The sequence below is a fragment of the Oncorhynchus mykiss genome, chromosome 25 (genome assembly GCF_013265735.2).
Source record: "Oncorhynchus mykiss isolate Arlee chromosome 25, USDA_OmykA_1.1, whole genome shotgun sequence".
NCBI lineage: Eukaryota > Metazoa > Chordata > Actinopteri > Salmoniformes > Salmonidae > Oncorhynchus > Oncorhynchus mykiss.
Window position 1 is genome coordinate 3,605,807 of NC_048589.1, and position 26,958 is coordinate 3,632,764.

Sequence of the window (26,958 nt, forward strand, 5' to 3'; positions counted from 1 at the left end):
TTTAAATGTATTTGGCTAAGGTGTATGTAAACTTCTGACTTCAACTGTATCTCTGTAGAACTGTGATCCACTGTAACCTGACCCTCACCAGCCAGTAATGACAATGCTGTGTAATCAGCTAATTTGATATGTCACACCTGTCAGGTGGATGGATTATCTTGGCAAATTATTAAATGCTCACTAACAGGGATGTAAACAAATCTATGCCCAGAATGAGAGAAACAAGCTTTTTGTGCATATGGACATTTTCTGGGATATTTTTTTTCAGCTCATGAAACATGGGACCTGCAATTTACGTGTTGCGTTTGAGTGGCGCAGTGGACTAAGGCACTGCATTGAAGTTGCTAGCTGTGCCACTAGAGTTCCTTGCTCTCTAGTGACTCCTGTGGCGGGCCGCGAGCCGACACGATCACCAGGTGTACGGTGTTTCCCCCAAAATATTGGTGTGGCAGGCTTCCGGGTTAAGCGGGCATTGTGTCAAGAAGCAGTGCGGCTTAGTTGGGTTGTGTTTCGGAGGGCGCATGGCTCTCGACCTTCGTACGGGAGTTGCGGAGACAATACTGTAACTACCAATTGGATACCATGGAATTGGGGAGAAAAAGGGGGAAAGTAAAAAATAAAATAATCAGCTGCTCTGGGAAAGTTCTTGAAACATCAGGTGAATGTTTTTTACAAACATTCTATATTCATCACCATGACTGGACAGTTTTTTTGAGAACGTTTGTTCTGAGAACCTTCATAGAACCAATTTTGGTTTGCTGGGAGGGCTGCTTAGATATTCACATGAGCATGAAGGGTGTCTACACGGCCCGACACCTGAACAAATTTCATACTGTAGCATCTTCTCAGGGTGAGGGAGAGAGAAGAAGGGAGGGAGAGAGAAAGAGATCAAAGTGAGGAACAGTGTTAGTGTAGAGAGAGAGTTTGAGAGAGAGATTTGCTATTTGACTCCTGCTGGGTGGAATAATATTCAATTATTATGCTCCTCAATTTTTGACTTATCATGTCTAGCATGTTGGGCTAGTGTGACCAGTGCAGTTAAAGCTAGAACTACTGTAGTTGCTCCTGCTCAACAACAGTAATTTAAAATGTTTAGATTCATTTTAAGTGCCTAAACAACATCTTATTAGCAATTGGGTCATTGTAAATGTATAAGCAGAACTAAAAACGACTTTGAAAAAGCAATTCACAACCAGGTTATTAACAAAGTGAATTAAAATGCAGTTGTCCTTGCACTGCAAGAATGGACTAAATTATGAGATTATATAATTGTGAAACAAAACGAGACTTACAGTAACAGTGTATTTATTTAAACATGCTTTCAAACATGTAGAAATAGTATGCATTTGTATGTCCTGGTTACTGATTTGGTTTGAATATTCCCTAGGTATGATGTGACTGGGACTCATGCACAGTACATACTGTAAATGAAAAGCTGTGATGGACACAGATAGAGAAAATTGCCTGTAAACCTGCTTACTAAAATAATGCCATTGCAAATAGTAACCAACTGCACATGGTTCCTCTCATATTGGTGGTCCTAATGTGTCTTTATTTTACTGAATAAAGGTCTGAGTGTGATGAACTTTAGACCACTGATGAAAGTATGTAATTGAATTATCTGTAAGGTCCTTCATCATTATTTGGACGAAATGATCTTACCATGCTCTTCCCTTCTCTCCTCTGTCTTTCATAGGTCCCTGCATATGATCTACCATGGACAAAGTGCTCAGCAGCCTCCTGCTTCTGGGAACCGCAGTGATAATGGCCCATGCATGCCCCAAGTACTGTGTCTGCCAGAACCTGTCTGAGTCCCTGGGTACCCTCTGCCCATCCAAAGGCTTGCTCTTCGTACCTCTGGACATAGACCGGCGGACCGTAGAGCTCCGCCTGGGCGGCAACTTCATCCTCAAGGTCACACCGCAGGACTTTGCCAACATGACGGGCCTGGTGGACCTCACCTTGTCCCGCAACACCATCAGTGCCATCCTGCCTTTCTCCTTCCTCGACCTGGAGACCCTGCGCTCCCTGCACCTGGACAGCAACCGCCTGACCGAGCTGGGACCGGACGACCTGCGTGGCCTTGTCAACCTGCAGCACCTCATCCTCAACAACAACCAGCTCAACCGCATCTCTAAGGTGGCTTTTGATGATCTGATGCTGACACTGGAAGACTTGGACCTGTCCTACAACAACTTGCGGGGTGTACCTTGGGAGTCCATCTGCAAGATGGTCAACCTCCACCAGTTGAGTCTTGATCATAACCTCATCTCGCACATCGCAGAGGGGACATTTACGGACCTGGACAAGCTGGCGCGCCTGGACCTCACGTCCAACCGTCTCCAGAAGCTCCCGCCAGACCCCATCTTCACCCGTTCCCAGACTAACTTAATACTGACCACTCCCTACGCCCCTCAGCTTTCCCTGAGCTTTGGGGGAAACCCCCTGCATTGCAACTGTGAAGTGCTTTGGCTCCGGAGGCTGGACCGAGAGGACGATATGGAGACCTGCGCTTCCCCTCCCAGTCTAAAGGGACGCTACTTTTGGTCCGTGCGGGAAGAAGAGTTTGTCTGTGAACCGCCCCTGATCACCCAACACACGCACAAGTTGTTAGTCCTGGAGGGCCAAACAGCTAGCCTACGCTGCAAAGCTATCGGCGACCCAATGCCGATCATACACTGGGTCGCCCCAGACGACCGTTTGATTAGCAATTCGTCCCGAGCGACCGTGTACGATAACGGCACCCTGGATATTACCATCACCACGTCCAAGGATTACGGCACCTTCACTTGCATCGCAGCCAACGCAGCAGGGGAATCGACTGCCTCTATAGAACTATCCATCATTCAACTGCCACACCTCAGCAATGGTACCAACCACACAGCACAGCCCAAGTCCCGGCTCTCGGACATCACCAGCTCTACCAAGACCAGTAAGGGGGAGTCCAAGCCTCTACCGGAAAAGGTGGTATCTGTATCAGAGGTGTCTGCATCCTCTGCTCTGGTCAAGTGGACTGTTAGCAAAACAGCACCCAAGGTCAAGATGTACCAGCTCCAGTACAACTGCTCCGAAGATGAAGTCCTGATTTACAGGTAAATAACATTGTGTGACTTTTTTTTTATTAAAACATTTTTTTAAACTTTTCTTTTAATAGGCTTGAGGGTTTGATGAGAGGTGGTTGCAATATCACAATACAGTTTAACAAATCCCTAGGGTCCCCATTTGCCTTTAGAACTTTACAACACTTCAGTTGTACGTAATCAGTCTGTCGCCAATTAATTGTTAACTACATCCGACATGTAGCCTACTGCTCCTATGTGTTATCCAAAGAGTATTGATAGCATGTCCTCTTGACACTTTCCTCAATGTTTGCTTTTGATATCCCAATGCAGACAAGAGATTCTTCAGAGAATAACACTACCTACACCTGCAATTAACAAGCACTGACCCAGGCACTTCAACATTTTTTTTTTATCAAAGTGAAACCAGCCACAAAAATAATCCAACTATTTAATAGTTTATTCCTGCAATCCTAACAAAGAGGATTTAACAGAAAACACACAAAGAATAATTAGTATAATGATAATTAGCCTGACAATCCAACACTTTACATTTAGGTTGCCTGTGTAGTAACATTGTAATTACACTAGTAACAATATGTGCAAACCTAATAGCATTAGAATTGCATTAGGAACAGTTACCCCACCCTGTATTTGACTCCATTGCTATAAGAAGGAAAGGGCAGATTCTAGACTAGCAGGCCTGGGAATAAACCATATATCTTCCCTGCCTCCCAAGAGTGTGATGTGGTTAAGAATGCTGTGGGACTGTCCCTGGATATTTACTACCCTTACTTTGTTAATAAAATAATTGTGCAGGAATTGGAAAAGCGGGCCACCGGGCTGTTGCTGAATGCATTTACAGTAAGTTATGTGTTCGATCGTAAACCTTAGTAAACACATTACATTGAATACCAATGAACCCCCTTAGCAATACTTTACCTTTTAATGGCCAACGTGCCATAGCCCTTTGAGATTTACCTCTTATGCAAGTCCCGGATTCTGAATTGTTTAATAACCGAGAGCGGACACTATGGAGATCTGCTGTTGCTTATTGGTTTACTGGGGGAATGCGATATTGAAATCATGCTCAGAGTTGTGTTGAGATATTATTCTGCTCAAAGGACTGAATAGAACTCATCACCTCTTAAGAATACAATAATAGGATATGTTTATCTGATTAGCTCACCAGGCACATTCAGTGCTAGTTTTTTCAACCTGCTCCTTTACAGTCCAAGAAGTAATTTAATTTCCTCAATATAGCTACAGCTTTTCTCTGTCCAATGAATGTGGCGGACGGGTGACTCAACCTTTTTCCACCCACCCACAGTTTATGTGAATGCATTCTTATCCCAGCATTTCTACAAATGTGTTTAAATAGACTGGCGCTGAACATATTGCAGTTCCAAGTTATGAATGCTGTATACAGTGCTTTCAGAAAGTGTTCATATCCCTTGACTTATTCCATATTTTCTTTTGTTACAGCCTAAATTCAAAATGGTTTAAATTGTTGTTTTTTTCTCACTCTAACGTTTGGGGTCACTTAGAAATGTCCTTGTTTTTGAAAGAAAAGCACATTTTTTGTCCATTAATATATCATCAAATTGATCAGCAATACAGTGTAGACATTGTTAATGTTGTAAATGACTATTGTAGCTAGAAATGGCAGATTCTATATGGAATATCTACATAGGCATACAGAGGCCCATTATCAGCACCCAGCATCCAACACTCCTGTGTTCCAATGGCACGTTGTGTTAGCTAATCCAAGTTTTTCATTTTAAAAGGCTAATTGATCATTAGTAAATATTTTTTTTGATTATGTTAGCACAGCTGAAAACTGGCCTTAGACTAGTTGAGTTTCTGGAGCATCAGCATTTGTGGGTTCGATGACATGCTCAAAATGACCAAAAAACAAAGAACCTTCTTCTGAAACTCGTCAGTCTCTTCTTATTCTGAGAAATGAAGGCTATTCCATGCAAAAAATTGCCAAGAAACTGAAGATCTCATACAACGCTGTGTACTACTCTCTTCACTGAACAGCTCAAACTGGCTCTAACCAGAACCAGATATGTGCCTCGACACAATCCTGTCTCGGAGCTCTACGGATAATTCCTTCAACCTCATTGCTTGGTTTTTGCTCTGACATGCTCTGTCAACTATGGGACCTTAGGCTGTCATTGTAAATAATAAGAATTTGTTCTTAACCGACTTGCCTAGTTTATATATATATATATATATATATATATATATATATATATATATATATATATATATATATATATATATATATATATATATATATATATATACACACACACACTGTATGTATACTTGTGGTGGTGGAAACATGTTTTTGTCTGGGTGCAGCTGTATCGACCCTTTGCGAAGAATTCAACTTGGCTAACCTCACTAGGGTCTGTGGGACCCACCTGGCCATCATCCAGTGGAATTGCAGAGCACCAAAAACAGAAATTCTCATTATAAAAATTCATAAAACATACAAGTGTTATACATCGGTTTAACCTCTAGCGTCGAGAAATCCTGTATCCGGGAGCGTAATCATAGCCTCAAGCTCATTACCATAACGCAACGTTTCCTATTCATGAAAATCGCAAATGAAATGAAATAAATATATTCAAACACAAGCTTAGCATTTTGTTAACAACACTGTCATCTCAGATTTTCAAAATATTATTTTCAACCAAAGCTACACAAGCATTTGTGTAAGAGTATTGATAGCATAGCATTAAGCCTAGCATTCAGCAGGCAACATTTTCACAAAAACAAGAAAAGCATTCAAATAAAATAATTTACCTTTGAAGAACTTCAGATGTTTTCAATGACGAGACTCTCAGTTAGATAGCAAATGTTCATTTGTGTTAGAGAAATAGCTCCGTTTTGTTCATCACGTTGGCTAAGAAAAAAAAAACGAAAATACAGTCAACACAACGCCAAACCTTTTTCCCAATTAGCTCCATAATATTGACAGAAACATGGCAAACGTGGTTTAGAATCAATCCTCAAGGTGTTTTTCAAAATTCTATTAGATGAAAAATCATTCCTGGCAGTCCGTTTCTCATCCGAGGCAAACGGAAAAATACTGCAGCTGGAGATTACGCAATAATTGCGACGGAGGACACCAAGCGACCACCTGGTAGATGTAGTCTCTTATGTTAAATCTTCCAATTATATGCCTACAAATACGTCACAATACTGCAGACACCTTGGGGAAAACGTAAGCTGACTCCTAGCTCCTCCACAGCCATATAAGGAGTCATTGCCATGAGGCGGTTTCAAAAAAGGCGGCACTTCCTGATTGGATTTTTATCTGGGTTTTTTCTGTAACATCAGTTCTGTGGCACTCACAGACAATATCTTTGCAGTTTTGGAAACGTCAGTGTTTTCTTTCCAAAGCTGTCAATTATGTGCATAGTTGAGCATCTTTTCGTGACAAAATATCTTGTTTAAAACGGGAACGTTTTTCATCCAAAAATTAAAATAGCGCCCCCTAGTTATAAAAGGTTAAAGATGAACTTCTTGTTAATCCAACCACAGTGTCAGATTTCAAAAGCCTTTAAAAAAGGCGAAAGTATACCATGCGATTATCTGAGAACAGTGCCCAGCGGACAAATCACCAGTTACCAGCCAAGTAGAGGAAAAGTCAATATAGAGATATAATTAATCACTTACCTCTGATGATCTTCATCTGGTTGCACTCACAAGACTCCCATTTGTTCGATAATTTCCCTCTTTATTTCGAAAAACCTTCATTTTGTTCGCTCCTTTTGGTAAGTAATCCACAGGCTCAAATGCAGTCACAACAGGTAGAAGAAAAATACAAATAGTATCCGTAAAGTTTGTAGAAACATGTAAAACGATGTTTATAATCAAGCCTCAGGTTGTTTTTAGCCTAAATAATCAATAATATTTAAACCGGACAATAACGTCATCAATATTAAAAGGCAAACAAGAAAGACGCGCTCTGGTCCCCGGGCATGAAAAACCTCTGGGACACTGTAGTGTCCACTCATTCAGAGTGGTCTTACTTTCTCATTTTTCAGAATACAAGCCATCTAGTGGAAGACATAGGAAGTGCAATTTGAGTCCTAAGTCAATGGATACTGTATGGATTCAATAGAAAACTACAACCATAAAAAAATCCCACTTCCTGGATGGATTCTTCTAAGGGTTTTGCCTGCCAAAACAGTTCTGTTATACTCACAGACATTATTTTAACAGTTTTGGAAACTGAATATCCTAGCTTCGGGGCCTGAGTAGAAGGCAGTTTACTTGGGGCACGCTTTTCATCCAGAGGTGAAAATAGTGCCCCCTACCCTAGTGAAGTTAAGCTTCTCTAGTGTCCGTTGAGTTATTTACTCTGAAAATAATAACCAAACAGTGTGAAGGAATTTTAATGTATGTTTGTGTGTGTGTGTGTGTGTGTGTGAGTCTCGTATGTGTGACTGTTTGGTTGAGTCCAGTGAGTGTACATCGAGCTTGTGCAAGAGAGTTATATAAATAATAATTCAATAAGGGGGTCAATGTAAATAGTCAGGGTAGCCATTTGATTAACTGTTCAGCAGTCTTATGACTTGAGGGTATTGGTTGTTTGGAGCTTTTTGGTTCTGGACTTGCCTCTCCGGTACCACTTTCCATTCGGTGCCAATGGGAACAGTCTATGACTTTGACAATTATTTGGGGCCCTCTGACACTGCCTGGTATAGAAGTCCTGGATGGAAGGAAAGATCGGCCCCAGTGATGTGCTGGGCCATACGCACTACCCTCTGTAGCGCCTTATGGTTGGATGCTGAGCATATCAAATACAATTTTATTGGTCACATACACATGATTAGCAGAGTGTAGTGAAATGCTTGTGCTTCTAGCTCCGACAGTGCAGTAATATCTAACAAGTAATAACAAATTACACAACATACAGTGACTTGCAAAAGTATTCAACCCTTTGGCGTTTTTACTATTTTGTTTCATTACAACCTGTAATTTAAATGGATTTTATTTGGAATTCATGTAATGGACATACACAAAATAGTCCAAATAGGTGAAGTGAAATGAAAATAATAAAAAAAAATTAAAAAATAAAAAAGGTGGTGCGTGCATATCTATTCACCCCCTTTACTACGAAGCCCCTAAATAAGATCTGGTGCAACCAATGCAATCGAAGTGTCACATGATCTCAGTATATATACACCTGTTCTGAAAGGCCCCAAAGTCTGCAACAACACTAAGCAAGGGGCACCACCAAGCTAGCGGCACTATAAAGACCAAGGAGCTCTCCAAACAGATCAGGTACAAATTTGTAGAGAAGTACAGATCAAGGTTGGGTTATAAAAAAAAATGAACTTTGAACATCCCACGGAGCACCATTTTATCCATTATTAAAAAATGGAAAGAATATGACACCACACCAAACCTGCCAAGAGAGGATCACCCACCAAAACTCATAAACCAGGCAAGGAAGGCATTAATCAGAGAGGCAACAAAGAGACCAACGATAACCCTGAAGGAGCTGCAAAACTCCACAGCGGAGATTGGAGTATCTGTCCATAGGACCACTTTAAGTCGTACACTCCACAGAGCTGGGCTTTAAAAAATAAGGAGACAAGTTTGGTATTCACGAAAAGGCATGTGGGAGACTCCCCAAACATATGGAAGAAGGTACTCTAGTCAGATGAGACTAAAATTTTGCTTTTTGGCCATCAAGGAAAACACTATGTCTGGCGCAAACCCAACACCTCTCATCACCCTGAGAATACCAGTCCCACAGTGAAGCATGGTGGGGATGTTAATAACCTCTTAGAGCTACCCCCTACTTTTTTTTCAATTTCCGCCTGAAGACACCCAAATCTAACTGCCTGTAGCTCTGGCCCAGAAGCAAGGATATGCATATTCGTGGTACCATTTGAAAGGAAACACTTTTGTGTAAATGTGAATTGAATGTAGGAGAATATAATACAATGAATAAAAACATTAATTTTTATTGTTGTATCATCTTTAAAATGAACAAGATAAATACTGTTAAGGATGCTGCGAATTTTCGCAGCTTTATGATAAAAATCGTGCAACATTTCAAAGTCCTGCTACTCATGCCAGGAATATAGTATATGCATATGATAAGTATGTGTGTATAGAAAACACTCTGAAGTCTCTAAAACTGGTAAAATCGTGTCTGTGGCTATAACAGAGCGTGTTTAGGAGTAAAAATCCCAGGGAAAACTGTTCACCAAAAACACAAAAAAAAAATTCATACGCCAGTCTTTGAATTGTCTAAGGCGAAGGAAAATAGATCCGGTTCCGTTTACAACGCCTACAGCTTCCACACGATGTCGCCAATACTGGCATTTATCCTTGGTGGGATGACGTATAGGAACTTCCTGTCTTGGGGTGCACCCAGGAAATTATGAAAGTAAAAAAAATGGACGATGATTTCAAGACTTGCTGCTATCGAATACAGATCGCCCCGTGATCAATTTGATCGATTATTAACGTTTATTAATACCTAAAGTTGGTTTACAAAAGTCGTTTGAAGTGATTTGTAAAAGTTTATAGGCAACTTTGTTAATTTTGAAAGTGACGTTGCGTCGTGTAAAGCTGCATTTTCCTTGGATCAGACGGCCTTTATAGATGGACTTTTTTGGCATACTTTGACGGATTTAATCGGGAAAAAGACCCAATTGTGATGTTTATGGGACATATAGTAGTGCCAACAGAGAAGCTTGTCAAAGGTCATGAATGTTTTATATTTTATTTCTGCGTTTTGTGTAGCGCCGGCTACCGCAAAATCTGTTGTTTAGGTGACGTTTTGGTATTTTGGGGGGGGGGGGTGCATGCTATCAGATAATAGCTTCTCATGCTTTCGCCGAAAAGCATTTTACAAATCTGACTTGGTGGCTAGATTCACAACGAGTGTAGCTTTAATTCAGTGCATTGCTTGTTTTTAATGAAAGTTTGAGATTTATCGAGTACTATACTATAGTACTATAGGTGGCACTCTGAAATTTCCGCTGAGGTGTTCCTGTGCAGGAACCACGTCGGTAAGAAGATAAAACAAACATTCAGTTAGGATGATGGGTACAATTTCTGTGAAAAATATAAGAGGGCAACAGTACTTGTGCAACGTTTCAGAATGATAAGTTCCAAAATGAGTGTGCTCCATGACATTTATCATGAAGTCACCCAGGTGTCCCACACAAGTAGCCCAAATGTATCCAATGTATACATTTTAAAACAAATAACTATGTACAAAATGCCAAAATAGAATTATAACAAATGGAGAATAAAATATGAAGAAAAAAATATACACATTTACAAAATAACATGGGTAACTATTTACACACTTTCAATATTTGGAAGACCCTCAGTCATCTATCAAATAACATTTCTTTATATAGCCCTTCGTACATCAGCTAATATCTCAAAGTGCTGTACAGAAACCCAGCCTAAAACCCCAAACAGCAAGCAATGCAGGTGTAGAAGCACGGTGGCTAGGAAAAACTCCTTAGAAAGGCCAAAACCTAGGAAGAAACCTAGAGAGGAACCAGGCTATGAGGGGTGGCCAGTCCTCTTCTGGCTGTGCCGGGTGGAGATTATAACAGAACATGGCCGAGATTTTCAAACGTTCATAGATGACCAGCAGGGTCAAATAATAATAATCACAGTAGTTGTAGTGGATGCAACAGGACAGCACCTCAAGAGTAAATATGAACAGTTTAGGGTTCCATAGCCGCAGGCAGAACAGTTGAAACTGGAACAGCGGCAAGGCCAGGTAAACTGGGGACAGCAAGGAGTCATCATGCCAGGTAGTCCTGACGCATGGTCCGAGAGCTCAGGTCCTCCGAGAAAGAAAAAGAGAGAATTAGAGAGAGCATACTTAAATTCACACAGGACACTGGATAGGACAGAATAAGTTCTCCAGATACAGTATAACAAACTGACCCTAGCCTCCCTGACACAAACTACCGCAGCATAAATACTGGAGGCTGAGACAGGAGGTGTCAGGAGACACTGTGGCCCCATCCGATGAGACCCCCGGACAGGGCCAAACAGGAAGGATATAACCCCACTCACTTTGCCAAACTCTACACAATATTGTGCTACTTATGCCAGGTGCCATAGCAGTCTCTTTCTGCTGTAAAGCAGAGGGTCACCAAGCATGTGGCGCAGGTGATGGGGGACTTAATTTTGCAAAGAACACAGCGACGCCTCCATGCTGTGCACTTTTGGCCCTGAGGCACATCCATGCCTGCAGAAATACATTTGGGCAGATGAACACCATTTGTGGAAGGAGCTGGATGAACCAGCTTCAGTGGGGGATGGACACCTTGGCACTGGGGGCTCCCATTTGGAGTCAGTGTCACTGTGAAAGAAAATGTTCAGTTAGAATAGTTTCACATATGAGCCCTGTATCAACAGATATAATAAACAGATATATATATATATATATATTTATTTATAGAGAGAGAGTACAGGGAACATAAGGTTGAATATATTATTATAGACCTGCTAAATCTACTGTCGCTTTTATATTATGACATTTCAGCTAGAGCTACTGTCTTTATTATATTACAACAGACCAGCTGTATCTACTGTCTCCATTTCACTTTGGCCATTGTTGTGGGCCTGCCCTCCCCTCAACAGCCTCAAATAGGCTATTTCATGTGGGTTGGGGTGGGGAGGCAGACACACCCATCTCACATTTCATTACATTACATTTTTATATATTGTTTCTGAAATTTAAAAAAATCACAAATAATATTAATTTCAAACAAGGACATTAGCATGAGAAGAACTTACCAGTCCAAAATGATGTCCTCTCCGTTCAAAAAATATTCCTCCACTTGGGAATCGCTAAATTAATCGTCCTACAACAATCTCTGTCTCACTTTCCCAATAAATTTATTCTAAAATTGTGTGTACACCTGTATATCTCGACTTAGATTTAGCTTTCCCTGACTTAGTCGCCATACTGATTGATACAGTGCCTTGCGAAAGTATTCGGCCCCCTTGAACTTTGCGACCTTTTGCCACATTTCAGGCTTCAAACATAAAGATATAAAACTGTATTTTTTTGTGAAGAATCAACAACAAGTGGGACACAATCATGAAGTGGAACGACATTTATTGGATATTTCAAACTTTAACAAATCAAAAACGGAAAAATTGGGCGTGCAAAATTATTCAGCCCCCTTAAGTTAATACTTTGCAGCGCCACCTTTTGCTGCGATTACAGCTGTAAGTCGCTTGGGGTATGTCTCTATCAGTTTTGCACATCGAGAGACTGAATTTCTTTCCCATTCCTCCTTGCAAAACAGCTCGAGCTCAGTGAGGTTGGATGGAGAGCATTTGTGAACAGCAGTTTTCAGTTCTTTCCACAGATTCTCGATTGGATTCAGGTCTGGACTTTGACTTGGCCATTCTAACACCTGGATATGTTTATTTTTGAACCATTCCATTGTAGATTTTGCTTTATGTTTTGGATCATTGTCTTGTTGGAAGACAAATCTCCGTCCCAGTCTCAGGTCTTTTGCAGACTCCATCAGGTTTTCTTCCAGAATGGTCCTGTATTTGGCTCCATCCATCTTACCATCAATTTTAACCATCTTCCCTGTCCCTGCTGAAGAAAAGCAGGCCCAAACCATGATGCTGCCACCACCATGTTTGACAGTGGGGATGGTGTGTTCAGCTGTGTTGCTTTTACGCCAAACATAACGTTTTGCATTGTTGCCAAAAAGTTCAATTTTGGTTTCATCTGACCAGAGCACCTTCTTCCACATGTTTGGTGTGTCTCCCAGGTGGCTTGTGGCAAACTTTAAACAACACTTTTTATGGATATCTTTAAGAAATGGCTTTCTTCTTGCCACTCTTCCATAAAGGCCAGATTTGTGCAATATGCGACTGATTGTTGTCCTATGGACAGAGTCTCCCACCTCAGCTGTAGATCTCTGCAGTTCATCCAGAGTGATCATGGGCCTCTTGGCTGCATCTCTGATCAGTCTTCTCCTTGTATGAGCTGAAAGTTTAGAGGGACGGCCAGGTCTTGGTAGATTTGCAGTGGTCTGATACTCCTTCCATTTCAATATTATCGCTTGCACAGTGCTCCTTGGGATGTTTAAAGCTTGGGAAATCTTTTTGTATCCAAATCCGGCTTTAAACTTCTTCACAACAGTATCTCGGACCTGCCTGGTGTGTTCCTTGTTCTTCATGATGCTCTCTGCGCTTTTAACGGACCTCTGAGACTATCACAGTGCAGGTGCATTTATACAGAGACTTGATTACACACAGGTGGATTGTATTTATCATCATTAATCATTTAGGTCAACATTGGATCATTCAGAGATCCTCACTGAACTTCTGGAGAGAGTTTGCTGCACTGAAAGTAAAGGGGCTGAATAATTTTGCACTCCCAATTTTTCAGTTTTTGCTTTGTTAAAAAAGTTTGAAATATCCAATAAATGTCGTTCCACTTCATGATTGTGTCCCACTTGTTGTTGATTCTTCACAAAAAAATACAGTTTTATATCTTTATGTTTGAAGCCTGAAATGTGGCAAAAGGTCGCAAAGTTCAAGGGGGCCGAATACTTTCGCAAGGCACTGTATATAAACAGCTGAACCTGCGCGTTTACCAAAACAAGGCTGTGCGTAATATGCGTCTCTTTACGCCGGAGTTTACTACATGGGTTGGTCTTTCAACACATAAACATTACATATTGCCGTTTACCACATCTCATTGGCTATCTACCCGGCTAGATTTCAAGACGATCAGTGGTCATTTTGTTAAAATACAGTCAATCAACGAAACAGCGGTCTTATCATTGGTGCACAATGATGTCATTACTTGTTGTCCAAATCGGTTTCTTTCAGTCAATACTTCCAGCGAAATCACCAGAAAATCCCAGTGGCTAGATGTGCCAAGCTTATAGAGACATACCCCAAGAGACTTGCTGCAAAAGGTGGCTCTACAAAGTATTGACTTTGGGGGGTGAATAGTTAGTTATTCACGCTCAATTTTTTTGTGTGTCTTATTTCTTGCTTGTTTTACAAAAAAATTACTTTGCATCTTCAAAGTGGTAGGCATGTTGTGTAAATCAAATGATACAAACCCCCCCAAAAACTATTTGAAAGTCAGGTTAAAAGGAAAAAATAGGAAAAATGTCAAGGGGAGTGAATACTTCTGCATGCAAATGTGTTCCCAATACACACAAATCTAAGTAGGAATGAATTAAGACTATATACATAGGGACGTGCGACGTCAGAGCGGAACGGACTAAGATAAAGTAGAATGATATAGAATACCGTATATACATATGAGATGAGTAATGCAAGATATGTAAACATCATTAAGTGAATGAGATACCTTAGGAATAGTATAGAATACAGTATATACATATGAGATGAGTAATGCCAGATATGTAAATCTTATTAAAGTGACTAGTGTTCCATTCCTTAAAGTGGCCCTTGATTTCTTGTCAATGCCTATAGGCAGCAGCCTCTAATGTGCTAATGATGGCTGTTTATAAGTCTGATGGCCATAAGATAGCTGTTTTTTGGTCTCTCGGTTCCAGCTTTGATGTACCTGTACTGACCTCCCCTTCTGGATGATAGGCAGTTTCTCGGGTGGTTAATGTCCTTGACGATCTTTTTGGCCTTCCTGTGATATCGGGGGATGTAAGTGTCCTAGAGAGCGAGTAGTTTGCCCCGGTAATGCATTGGGCAAACCGCACGATCCTTGCGGTTGCGGGCAGTGCAGTTGCCGTACTACGCGGTGATTCAGCCCTATGCTTTCAATTGTGCAACTGTAAAAGTTTGTGAAGGTTTTATGTGACAAGCAACATTTCTTTAGCCTCCGGAGGTTGAAGAGGCGCTATTGTGCTATTGCGCCTTCTTCACCACACTGTCTGTGTGGGTGGCCCATTTCAGTTTGTCAGTGATGTGTACGCCAAGGAACTTTCCACCTTCTCCACTGCGGTCCCGTTGATGTAGATAGGGGGGTAAACCCACTGGGAATGTGATGAAAGAAATAAAAGCTGAAATAAATCACTCTTCTTTTATTCTGACATTTCACATTCTTAAAATAAAGTTGTGATACTAACTGACTTAAGACAGGGAATTCTTACTATAATTAAATGTTAGGAATTGTGAAAAACCTGAGTTTAAATGTATTTGGCTGAGGTGTATGTAAACTTCCGACTTCTACTGTATATGCTTGCTTTAAGGCAAGTAACACTGAAACACTGCAAGCGAGCATCAGCTGTCTTCATAGCCAATGTGAGTAAGACCTTTAAACAGGTCAACATTCACAAGGCCGCTGGGTCAGACGGATTACGAGGACGTGTACTCCGAGCATGCGCTGACCAACTGGCAAGTGTCTTCACTGACATTTTCAACCTCTCCCTATCTAAGTCTGTAATACCAACATAGTCCCTGTGCCCAAAAACACTAAGGGAACCTGCCTAAATGACTACTGTCCCATAGCACTCATGTCTATGGCCATGAAGTGCTTTGAAAGGCTGGTCATGGCCCACATCAACACCATTATCCCAGAAACCCTAGACCCACTCCAATTTGCATACTGCCCCAACAGATCCACAGATATTGCAATCTCTATTGCACTACACACTACCCTTTCTCACCTGGACAAAATGAACACCTGTTTAAGAATGCTATTCATTGACTACAGCTCAGTGTTCAACACCACAGTCCCCTCAAATCTCATCACTAAGCACTCTGCAACTGGATCCTGATGGTAAGGGTAAGTAAAAACACATCCGCCACGCTAATCCTCAGCACGGGGGCACCTCAGAGGTGCGTGCTCAGTCCCCTCCTGTACTCCCTGTTCACTCATGACTGCATGGCCAGGCACGACTCCAACACCATCATTAAGTTTGCCGTTGACACAACAGTGATCACTGACAAATATGAGACATTCTATAAAGAGGATGTCAGAGACCTGGCCGTGTGGTGCCAGGACAACAACCTCTCCCTCAATGTGATCAAAGACAAAGGAGATGATTGTGGATCAAAGACAAATGAGATGATTGTGGACTACAGGAGAAGGAGGACTGAGCACACCTCATTCTCATCGATGGGGCTACAGTGGAGCAGGTTGAGAGCTTCAAGTTCCTTGGTGTCCACATCACCAACAATCTCTCATGGTCCAAGTACACCAAGACAGTTGTGAAGAGGGCACCACAAAACCTATTCCCCCTCAACTTTCTACAGCTACACCATTGAGAGCATGCTAACTGGTTGCATAACTTCCTGGTATGGCAACTGCTCGGCCTCCGATTGCAAGGCACTACAGAGAGTAGTGCATACGCCCCAGCCATCCAGGACCTCTATACCAGGTGGTGTCAGAGGATGGTTCTAAAAATTGTGAAAGACTCCAGCCAACCAAGTCATAGACTGGCCTTTCTGCTACCGCATGGCAATCAGTACCGGAGCGCCAATTCTAGGCCCAAAAGGCTTCTCAACAGCTTCTAGCCCCAAGCCATACGACTGCTGAACAGCTAATCAAATGGCTACCCAGACTATTTGCATTGCCCCCCCCCCCCCCCCCCCCCATTACGCTGCTGCTATTCTCTGTTTACTCTTCATGCATAGTCACTTTCATTCTACCTACATGTACATATTAACTCGTACCTATTGTAGCTGGGAATTTTAACAAAGCAAATTTGAGGGAAACTCTACCGGATCTGATCACGACTCCATTTTGCTCCTCCCTCCCTATAGGCAGATACTCAAACAGGAAGTACCCATGCTAAGGACCTTTCAACGTGGTCTGACCCATCGGAAACCACGCTTCAAGATTGTTTTGATCACACGGACTGGGATATGTTCTGGCCTCTGAAAATAACATTAAAACCTACCCTAACCAAAAATGTGGAAAGATGGCAGCATTCACGCAAAACTGAAAGCGCGAACCACTGCATTTAACCATGGAAAGGTGACTGGGAATATGGCCGAATAGAAACAGTGTAGTTATTCCCTCCGTAAGGCAATCAAACAGGCAAAACATCAGTATAGAGACGAGTGGAGTCGCAATTCAACGGCTCAGAAACGAGACGTATGTGGCAGGATCTACAGACAATCAGACTACAAAGGGAAAACCAGCCATGTCGCGGACACCGACGTCTTACTTCCGGACAAGCTAAACACCTTCCTCACCCACTTTGAGGATTACACATTGCCACTGACGTGGCTCGCTCCCAAGGACTCTGGGCTCTCCTTCTCCGTGGCCGATGTGAGTAAGACATGCAGGGTTCTCCAGAGGTTGGTGTGGTCTGCCCAACACATCACCAGGGGAAAACTACCTGCCCTCTAGTACACCTAAAGCAACTGATGTCACAGGAGGGGCAAAAAGATCATCAAGGACAACAAACACCCGAGCAACTGCCTGTTCACCCCGCTTTCATTCAGAAGGCAAGTTCAGTACAGGTTCATCAAAGCTGGGACAGAGAGACTGAAAAACAGCTTCTATCTCAAGGCCATCAGACTGTTAAATAGCTATCACTAGGCGGCTTCCACACGGTTATGTAACTCTGCATCTTAGAGGCTGCTGCCCCATATACACAGACTGAAATCACTGGTCACTCTGATAATGTTTACACATGTTTGCTTTACTCATCTCATATGTATATACTGTATTTTAGTCTATGCCACTCTGACATTGCTCATCTTAATATTTATATATGATATAATTTTATATTCCATTCTTTTACTTTTAGGTTGTGTGTGTTGTTGTGAATTGTTAGATATTACTTTACTGTTGGAGGTAGAAACACAAGCATTTTGCTACACCAAGCAATAACATCTGCTAAACATGTGTATGTGAGAAGTACAATTTGACTTGATTACATACATTTGACACTTCATTAGTTTGCGGCATGTAGAATGCTTTGTGAAAACTGGCCAACATTCAACTCTTACGAACTTTTGTGGAACTTTACAGGAAATTAAAAATGATATGTGTTTAAATGTTTGACTACATCCATAAAACAACCCATCCTTTGATATTGAGCAGGGCCCCTTGGAAAATGACCTCTGTCACCTGAAAAAACATCCCAGTAGTCTCGGAATGGAGTCTCTTAGTTAAGTGACATTTCTAGAGGGTTCAATTTCTCTCAGAATATCCAAAGTGCTGTGTTAACCCAAGGTAGCACATGATTAAACATTTGATCAGTGTGTTGTGTGTTGAAAGCCCCTCGTATAGATTTCACGAGGCAACGTGCTGTCCTCCCGGTTATGGAAAAGGAAATTAAGAATGAATAATGAAGTACACCACCAGTAGTGCCGAGTGAAAACGCAAGTCTTCTGATGTGGAGGTAAACTCTCTGCACTATATGATCTAAGCTATTAATTTATGTACGGTCACAGCAGGGAAGTATTGAAATCATTGATGATTGGGGTCTTAGAAAAAGGACAAATAATAACAATGTTTGATTATTAAAGCTGCTTCAACACTTTGAGTATGTGTTTTCTCTCTCTCGTGTAAAGATGGACCTTTTTTCTGCTACGTTATAATATTTGATTGGATTTATTTAGTCTAGTACCTCAAAGCTCTTTGCATAGTGAGGGAGAAGTCACTTCATTCACGACCAATGTGTAGCACCCACCTGGGTGAACCAAAGGTATGATTAGGTGGCCATGATGGAACGAGGCCAGGCTGGGAATACAGCAAGGACAACACTACTGTTACGATAAGTGCCATGGGATCCTAAATGATCGCAGAGAGTCAGGAAATCCGTTTAACACTAGCAAGCTGTGATGTTAAATTTCCATGCACTTCTGTGCCATTGGTGAATATTCAAATAAAATATTAGTTGTGCTTGCTTTGTGTTCCTTGAGTCATGATTGCCATTCCATGAACACACAGATCCTCCAAGTTAACTAATGCAATGAGGTTGAAATAATCAATAATCAATATCATCAATGAACAGATACAATTGAGGGATTTCAAAGTACTCCAACCTACTGTACCACGGAGCAATACTGATAGACTGTAAGAATTCAATATGGATATTGGGTAATGAAGGTCATCATATACTGTAGATACACTACATGACCAAAAGTGTTGTATATGGACACCTGCTCGTCGAACATCATGGTTATTATTATGGAGTTGGTCCCCCCTTTGCTGCTATAACAGCCTCCACTCTTCTAGGAAGGCTTTCCACTAGATGTTGGAACATTGTTGAGCGTTGCTTCCATTCAGCAACAAGCACATTAGTGAGGTCAGACACCGATGTTGTGAGATTAGGCTTGGCTCGCAGTCGAAGTTCCAATTCATCCCAAAGGTGTTCAATGGGGTTAAGGTCAGGGATCTATGCAGGCCAGTCAAGTTCTCCCACACCGATCTCGACAAGCCATTTCTGTATGGACGTCGCTTTGTGCACAGGGGCATTGTCATGCTGAAACAGAAAAGGGGCTTCCCCAAACTGTTGCCACAAAGTTGAAACCACAGAATTGGATAGAAAGTCATCGTATGCTGTAGCACTAAGATTTCCCTTCACTGGAACTAAGAGGCCTAGCCCAAACCATGAAAAAAAGCCCCAGACCATTATTCCTCCTCCACCAAACCTTACAGTTGGCACTATGCATTTGGGCAGGTAGTGTTCTCCTGGCATCCGCCAAACCCAGATTTGTCCGTCTGCCAGATTTGTCCGACTGCCAGATTCCAATGACAGCGAGCTTTACAACACTCCAGCCGATGTTTGGCTTTGCGCGTAGTGATCTTAGGCTTTTGTGCGGCTGCTCGGCCATGAAAAACAATTTTATTAAGCTCCCGACGAACAGTTCTTGTGCTGACGTTGTTTCCATAGGCAGTTTGGAACTCGGTGAGAGTACAGAGGACAAACCATTTTTTAACCCTATGCGCTTCAGCACTCAACGGTCCCGTTCTGTTAGCCTGTGTGGCCTACCACTTCGGGCTGAGCCGTTGTTGATCCTAGATGTTTCCACCTCGCAATAAAAGCACTTACAGTTGACCGGGGCAGCTCTAGCAGGGCAGATATTTGACGAACTGACTAGTTGGAAAGGTGGCATCCTATGACGGTGCAACATTGGAAGTCCCTGAGCTCTTCAGTCAGGTAAGGGAAGACCCCCATGAAATGGACAAAATTGAATGGCAGCTTATTGGCATTGGGTGAACCATATACACAATCACAAATAGCACTCAAATTAATGGCAGTTCATCAAAACCATATTGCAACAGGTACATTACAAATGCCAAGTGAAATAAACCAAAAATCTTATAGGGGGTGATCGCGCTCAATCGAAGATTTTATATGGGAAATGGTCACATTGTCAGGTCCCAAGGGTGAATAAAAAAATAAATAAATTGGTCAATTATATATATGTAGTAACCGTATGGACAAACATTTGTCTTATTTTATTGAGTTTGTCCATAAGGCCTATGTTTTGTCCATTTTGTCATATAAGATCATAGGAAGTCGGCTTCCGAACCCAAAAGTCAGTGAACCATGTCCAAATGGCATATACACTGACCAAATGATATATACCACTGTGTTAAGCCCTGAATCAACCTAGAAGGTCTATTTGTCATGTTTGATCATAAGAAATAAGAATTTCTCTTTGATGTTGATTCACCATGTCCATTTCGTAATGGGAAGTCCTTATGGACACAGTCAACTTGCAGAAGAGCATGTTCACACTGACAATATAGCATATGTGTAATGGACATTGTCCAATTGCTCGTTGGTGTTGATTTCAGCGTGTCCATTTGGTGATGTTAAATCCCCCGTTAAATACATTTGAAAAGGTACAATTGTACACTGTCCATTTGCAATGTCTTACAATGGATAATTACCATCACAAATTTGGCATGCTCTAATGTACTACAGAAATGTCCAATTGACTGGCTCGTTGATTTCGGGATGGCCGAGCAGTGATAGTGGTTCCTCTTCATCACTCGTTGGTGTTGATTTCAGCCTGTCCATTTGGTGATGGTAAATCCCTCATTAAACATCATCAAACAGACGTTGTATGATTTCTCTTAAATTACGATAGATAAATGGCTGGTTCTATTTTTCCTCACACCTTAGGTTTATGTACTTTAACGTGAAGTGGCCAAATTAGCGCTGTATTACCGTTTTTGACCTTTAATCCCAGAAAATGTGCATTAACTCAAGGAGCGTTGAGGCCTCAAAGCAATCTTGTTTGGCCAAACCTGTGAGTTACGTCTTTGCCGTTTATGAGAAATGGCCATGTCCATTTGGTGATGTTTTGTCCATTTGCCATAAGCAGCCAGTTTCCATCTGGTGGAATTTTCCGGTACAACAGAAAAATGTCACAAAAAAAATGTATAATGCTGAAACCAAATGTCCTAGAGAATTTAATTGATTACTTCCCGGAAGACCGGGCCCTTGGAGACAACCTGAGGCCATCGGCCTATTTTAATAACACCGTCAGATGTCTAGTAAGGGACCGCAAGTTCAAAACCCCCGAGCTGACAAGGTACAAATCTGTCGTTCTGCCCCTGAACAGGCAGTTAACCCACTGTTCCTAGGCCGTTATTGAAAATAAGAATTTGTTCTTAACTGACTTGCCTAGTTAAATATAGGTAAAAAATACAATAATAATAAGATTCTCTGGTCTGATGAAACCAAGATTGAACTCTTTGGCCTGAATGCCAAGTGTCCAACCTGACAGAGCTTGCAAGAACTCCCCAAATATAGGTGTGCCAAGCTTGAAGCGTCATACCCAAGAAAACTCAAGGCTGTAATTGCTGCCAAAGGTGCTGCAACAAGGTACTGAGTAATACTTATGTTAATGGGATATTTAAGCTTTTTATTTCTAATACATTTGCAAAAATGCTTTTGCTTTGTCATAAAAAATAAATACAAATGTAATTAGAATACGGCTGTAACGTAACAACATTTGGAATAAACCAGGGGGTTTGAATACTTTCTGAATGCGCTGTATACTTAAAGGATACAATTAGACAGAATTGGAGCCACTAGCTTGCCTTTGGCTTTGATACACATTTAGCAAGTCTCGCATAATTACGGGGAAGGTTTGGGAGACCATGGATTGGAACATGTGTTGCTAGACAGTTGCTGCTTGTATGAGTGTTTTTCCGTCTGCAATGCAATGCAGGTGTATTGTAGGTTAGTCGGTTGCTTTTAGTACGACTGCATTTTTCCGTCTGCAATACCATACAGATATACTGTAGATACAAATGGCTTGTTTGTGAGGAGGTGCGAGTTGATGAATTGCCTGCTATAATTACAATGGTTTATTCAGCCACCATGTTTCATTACCGATTTCCACACTAGCGTTACATGGTCTTGTCCTTTGGGCGTTAGTACAAGGTCAAACCAAATAAAGATTGCTCCACCACGGCTTTTCAATCTCTCCCTAACCTTTGTGATTTAATTAGGAGAGGGAAGTGTATTGATATTGTCAGACACATTTGAATATCAACATGGCTTTATATATTTTCAGCAAGAGAAAGTTAGACTCAATTGTAAAACAAAGCACAAGGACCATTGAATAGTTCACTTTAAAAAGTATGGGCTTTGCATTTTCAATCACTCAGTGTGAGTAATATTTCTAAATGACTATGTGCATTTAAATAGCTATTTTGCCTCATTTTGACTGTTAAATTGATCTATCGCGTTTCAGTAGAATGACTAATTGATATTTACTACTCAAAAGTGCTTTAGCCTCTTCTTGAACTCCCCTTGCAGTGGGACAAATTATTAACGCTAAATTATGCTAATCTAACTCTACACTCTTGTTTCTGTTTTTGTCTTTCCTATATAGGATGATTCCCGTGGCCAGCAAAACCTTTTTAGTCACCAACCTGGTCCAAGACATGCAGTACGACCTATGTGTCCTGGCTATCTGGGATGACACTGCCACCACCCTAACTGCCACCAACGTAGTGGGCTGTGTGCAGTTCATCACCCGTGACAACTACCCGCAGTGCCAGTCCCTCCAAAGCCAGTTCCTGGGCGGCACTATGATCCTGGTGATAGGTGGCATCATCGTGGTCACGCTCCTCATCTTCATCATCATCCTCATGGTTCGGTACAAAGTGTGCAGCAGCCCCCATTCCAGTAAGCTGCCAGTGGTTAGCAACACGTACTCCCAGACCAACAGTGGGAGTACGCAGGTCAAACCTCAGATCACAACCACAGTGGTGGTAATGCGGGATGAGATGGTGGAATTCAAATGTGGATCGCTCCAGAGCAGCCTCTCCTCGTCTTCATCTGACTCGTTGGACAGTCGCAAAACTAGAGGCAGATTAGGAAACGAGGACCAGTACAGTCTTCGAGACATCGAGTTCAGCACACTCCCCAGCACCAGTAATTGGAGGAGGCACAGGGGGCCATCATCAGCCAAGGCTAGGCCCAACTTGGACAACCTTTTAGGGGCTTTTGCCTCACTGGAGCTCCGGAGCTCGGCTACGACTAGGGACCAAGGGGCATCTTGTTCCTCCACCACCACCTCCAGTGCATTGGTGGCTGTGACCATGGCCCCTCCGTCTGACAAGGAACCCTTGCTGGGCCGAGCCGAGTCCACCACCATGCTGGGGCGTTTTCTAGGCCTGCCCCAGGAAGGGAAGCCCAAGAGGAGCCACTCATTCGACTACGGCCACGTGGGTAGCAGCGGTGGCGCACAGAGCCTCAGCAACTACCCTCGTCACATCAGCAACATCTGGACTAAGAGGAGCCTGTCGGTAAACGGGATGCTACTGCAGTACGACGACAGCGAAGACGGTGAGGCCGAAGAGGTGCCATTCGAGAGCTCAGAGTGGGTGATGGAGAGCACTGTTTGAGAACGGGTTTATGTCGGATTATGAGGTCAAAAGGTCAAAAGAGAAACAGACTTTACAGAAAAAAAACAAAGGACCGAAGAATTATTTGGAATAATACCCCTGGGTCATCCACAGCGCTGTACTGCATGAAGTCCATCCATGTGAATACTATTTATTGTTCTTCTGTCCATATAATTCTACCGAAACAAACACCCAAGTTGGTTGTTCCTAAGACCGTATAAATCAATCGACAGGGTTGGCCACGCTCTCAATTCGCTGGCAGGGAAGACTGTCCTTAACCGCATTTGAAACAATGTATGCATTACGGAACAAAGCCCCTATGGCATTGTGAAGATACAGCAGACAGTATATGGAATAATGCCCGAACCCTGGGAATTAATGTGGGAGTATCTTTGAGAAACAGGGGAAATAAAGGCGAGGAATTCAAAGTGGATATCCCGTGTCTTTATCTTTCGAGCTCTTTGCCAAGGGGATTTTCCTGAGACTGGCAAAGTAAATGTGCATCACAATGCTTTAGACCAGGGCTCTCCAACCCTGTTCCTGGAGAGATACCCTCTGTTGGTTTTCAATCCCACCCCATTTGTAACTAACCTGATTCAGTTTATCAACTAGCTAATTATTAATAAGGTGCACTAGATTAGGGGTGGATTGAAAACCTACAGGACGGTAGCTCTCCGGGAACAGCATTGGAGAGCCCTGCTTGAGACTCTCAGCATGAAAATGGGACTTCTTCAGTAGAAGCAATGGGAGAGCAAATGTGTAACAAAATGAATAATTTTTCATGTTTCCTTTTGTTGTTTATATAATTTGTACTATTTATTTTAGGTCACCATTGAGAGTTCCACTTTATGAATAAAGAAACAAAACAATATAAACGATAGTCAATCAAGAATAATATACTATATCGTTACCCAGTCCCCTCAGAAAGACAACATTTCGTAACAGCCTAGTTTCTATTTGGTACAAACATAGAGGAGATCTTAGATATACACTATCTGAAAACCCTGGTCATTTATTTCAAAACATCAATAGTTGGTTCATTAGGGGAGTTGTGATAATAAAATATGTAGAGGTTGACTTTCAAACAGGTCACATATTCTACCTCAGGTTCTAAATTATATGAAATACATAGTCTGAATAAAGTGGATTATTTCAGAAATAGCATATTATATGAAAATAATCTTCCTTATGTCAATTTTCCGGGGAATTACTCAATACAATTGTTAATCAAAATCCCTTTTGGTGTATCGGCCATTGATATGTGTTGCCCCAGGATGATACACGAGCCATGTGTTACACAGTAGAGACTTATTGAGAACCCTCAACAATTTAAATGAATGTCATCATGCTGCTATAATCCAATACAAAAGGGAAAGAGAACGATATTCATCAACAAATGTATAAATAATTATACAGTGTCTGTCTGAACACACAGAACCATGTTGGTTTGTTTAAGTTAAAATATCAAACGTCTGAATTTATTGTATTAATTTGGAGTTTGGTTTATTTTCTCATTTCATGCTCTAATATTAGTCTATTGTCTCCACGCTACAGTAACAGACTGTGACCGGATATGTATGAAGTTGCATAGGAACGTGATGAATTATAAAATCAGTTTCTATCTGAACTACTGCCTATGTGATCAACTCATAATGATGATTCCTCTTGGATCGTGTGCAGATTCTGATGCCTTTTAATGTTCTCTTTGACTCTCTGCTGCATTACAATAGTTTTTTTTCATATTTTTTTATTTGTTACTTCTCTTGGTGTATACTGTTCCATATATTAAAATTTTTTGTACAATAACTATGGGTGAGAATGTAAAAGGGAAACTGTGCAGTAGTGCTTTTATTTTGTGGTTCAGTAAAAGTGAGAAGGTGCTTTACTGTGGTTTATAACATGGAATGTGTTTAGTTGGCGCAATGGAAGGTGACGCTGTATAACGGAGCAAATAGAAATCTGGAATAAACCTGTGTCTGTTATAGATATTACAATTCCACATTCAATTTTGCGCGGTTACCTTCCATTTTGCTAAACAACAACAACCCTATAAGTGTGTACATGACGTGAGAAAGTCATGATTCTGACCTGAGGTTGTAAAAAAAAAATTATAATAATATGTGTTTAAACATTTTTGCTACTAAAGATAAAATATGAAGAATTCCTAATAACCAAATGGTGTATATTCTTGTGTTTGCATTGCATCCGGTACAGTTTGAGAGTTGTTTTTCCCTCACAAGTTTCATCGAGTCATGCAATGACTTTCCTGGAGCTACATTATATTGTGCCTAAACAATTAACATGGTAAGACATTTTGCTAACATAGCTCTCAATGCTTTAGGCTGGGCAACAAACTGCAAGTTATGTTAGTTGTGAAGGCTAGCAATTTAGCCACAGGGAAATTGTTTGTAAGCAAACATTGTGGAGTGTTCAGTGCTATAACCGTGACAAGTGAACGTTTTTGTGTGCAAGAGATTGTAGCAATTGCTAAATTGAAATGTAGGAAATAATTAATGCATTGCAGATACAGCAGACAACTCCGGTCTATGATTATTGTTGCCCTTATTACAGTACAGTGTGCAACTAAACATTCATCTTCACTGCTAACTAGCAACACTGGCCACTTCAACAAACATGTCACATAATGGAATATATTATCACTGGATAGATTTAATCAGGAATTCATTTTAATCATATCTCCAACAACCATCTCATATCCAAATATGTGCAATATACACTGAGTGTGCCAAACATTAGGAACACCTTTCTAATATTGAGCTGCACCCCCGTTTGCCCTCAGAACAGCCTACATTTTTCAGGGAATGGACTACAAGGTGCCGAAAGCTTTCCACAGGGATGCTGGCCCATGTTGCCTCTAATGCTTACCACAGTTGTGTCATGTTTGCTGGATGTCCTTTAGGTGGTGGACCATTCTTGATACACGCAAGAAACAGTTGAGCATGAAAAACCCAGCAGCGATGCAGTTCTTGACACACTCAAACTGGTGCGCCTGGCACCTACTACTTTACCCCTTTCAAAGGCACTTCATTCTTTTGTCTTGGCTATTCACCCTCTGAATGA

At 41.5% G+C, this 26,958-nt stretch overlaps 1 protein-coding gene across 1 annotated transcript; it reads left to right on the forward strand.

Annotated features, from left to right (window-relative positions):
* Positions 1-1,698: 1,698 nt before the first annotated feature.
* Positions 1,699-26,816, forward strand: LOC118936289 (leucine-rich repeat and fibronectin type-III domain-containing protein 2). The gene is made up of 2 exons (XM_036962962.1): positions 1,699-3,092; positions 22,860-26,816. The coding sequence occupies exons 1-2, from the start codon at positions 1,717-1,719 to the stop codon at positions 23,875-23,877; spliced, it is 2,394 nt and encodes a 797-aa protein (XP_036818857.1). The 5' UTR covers positions 1,699-1,716; the 3' UTR covers positions 23,878-26,816.
* Positions 26,817-26,958: the final 142 nt, after the last annotated feature.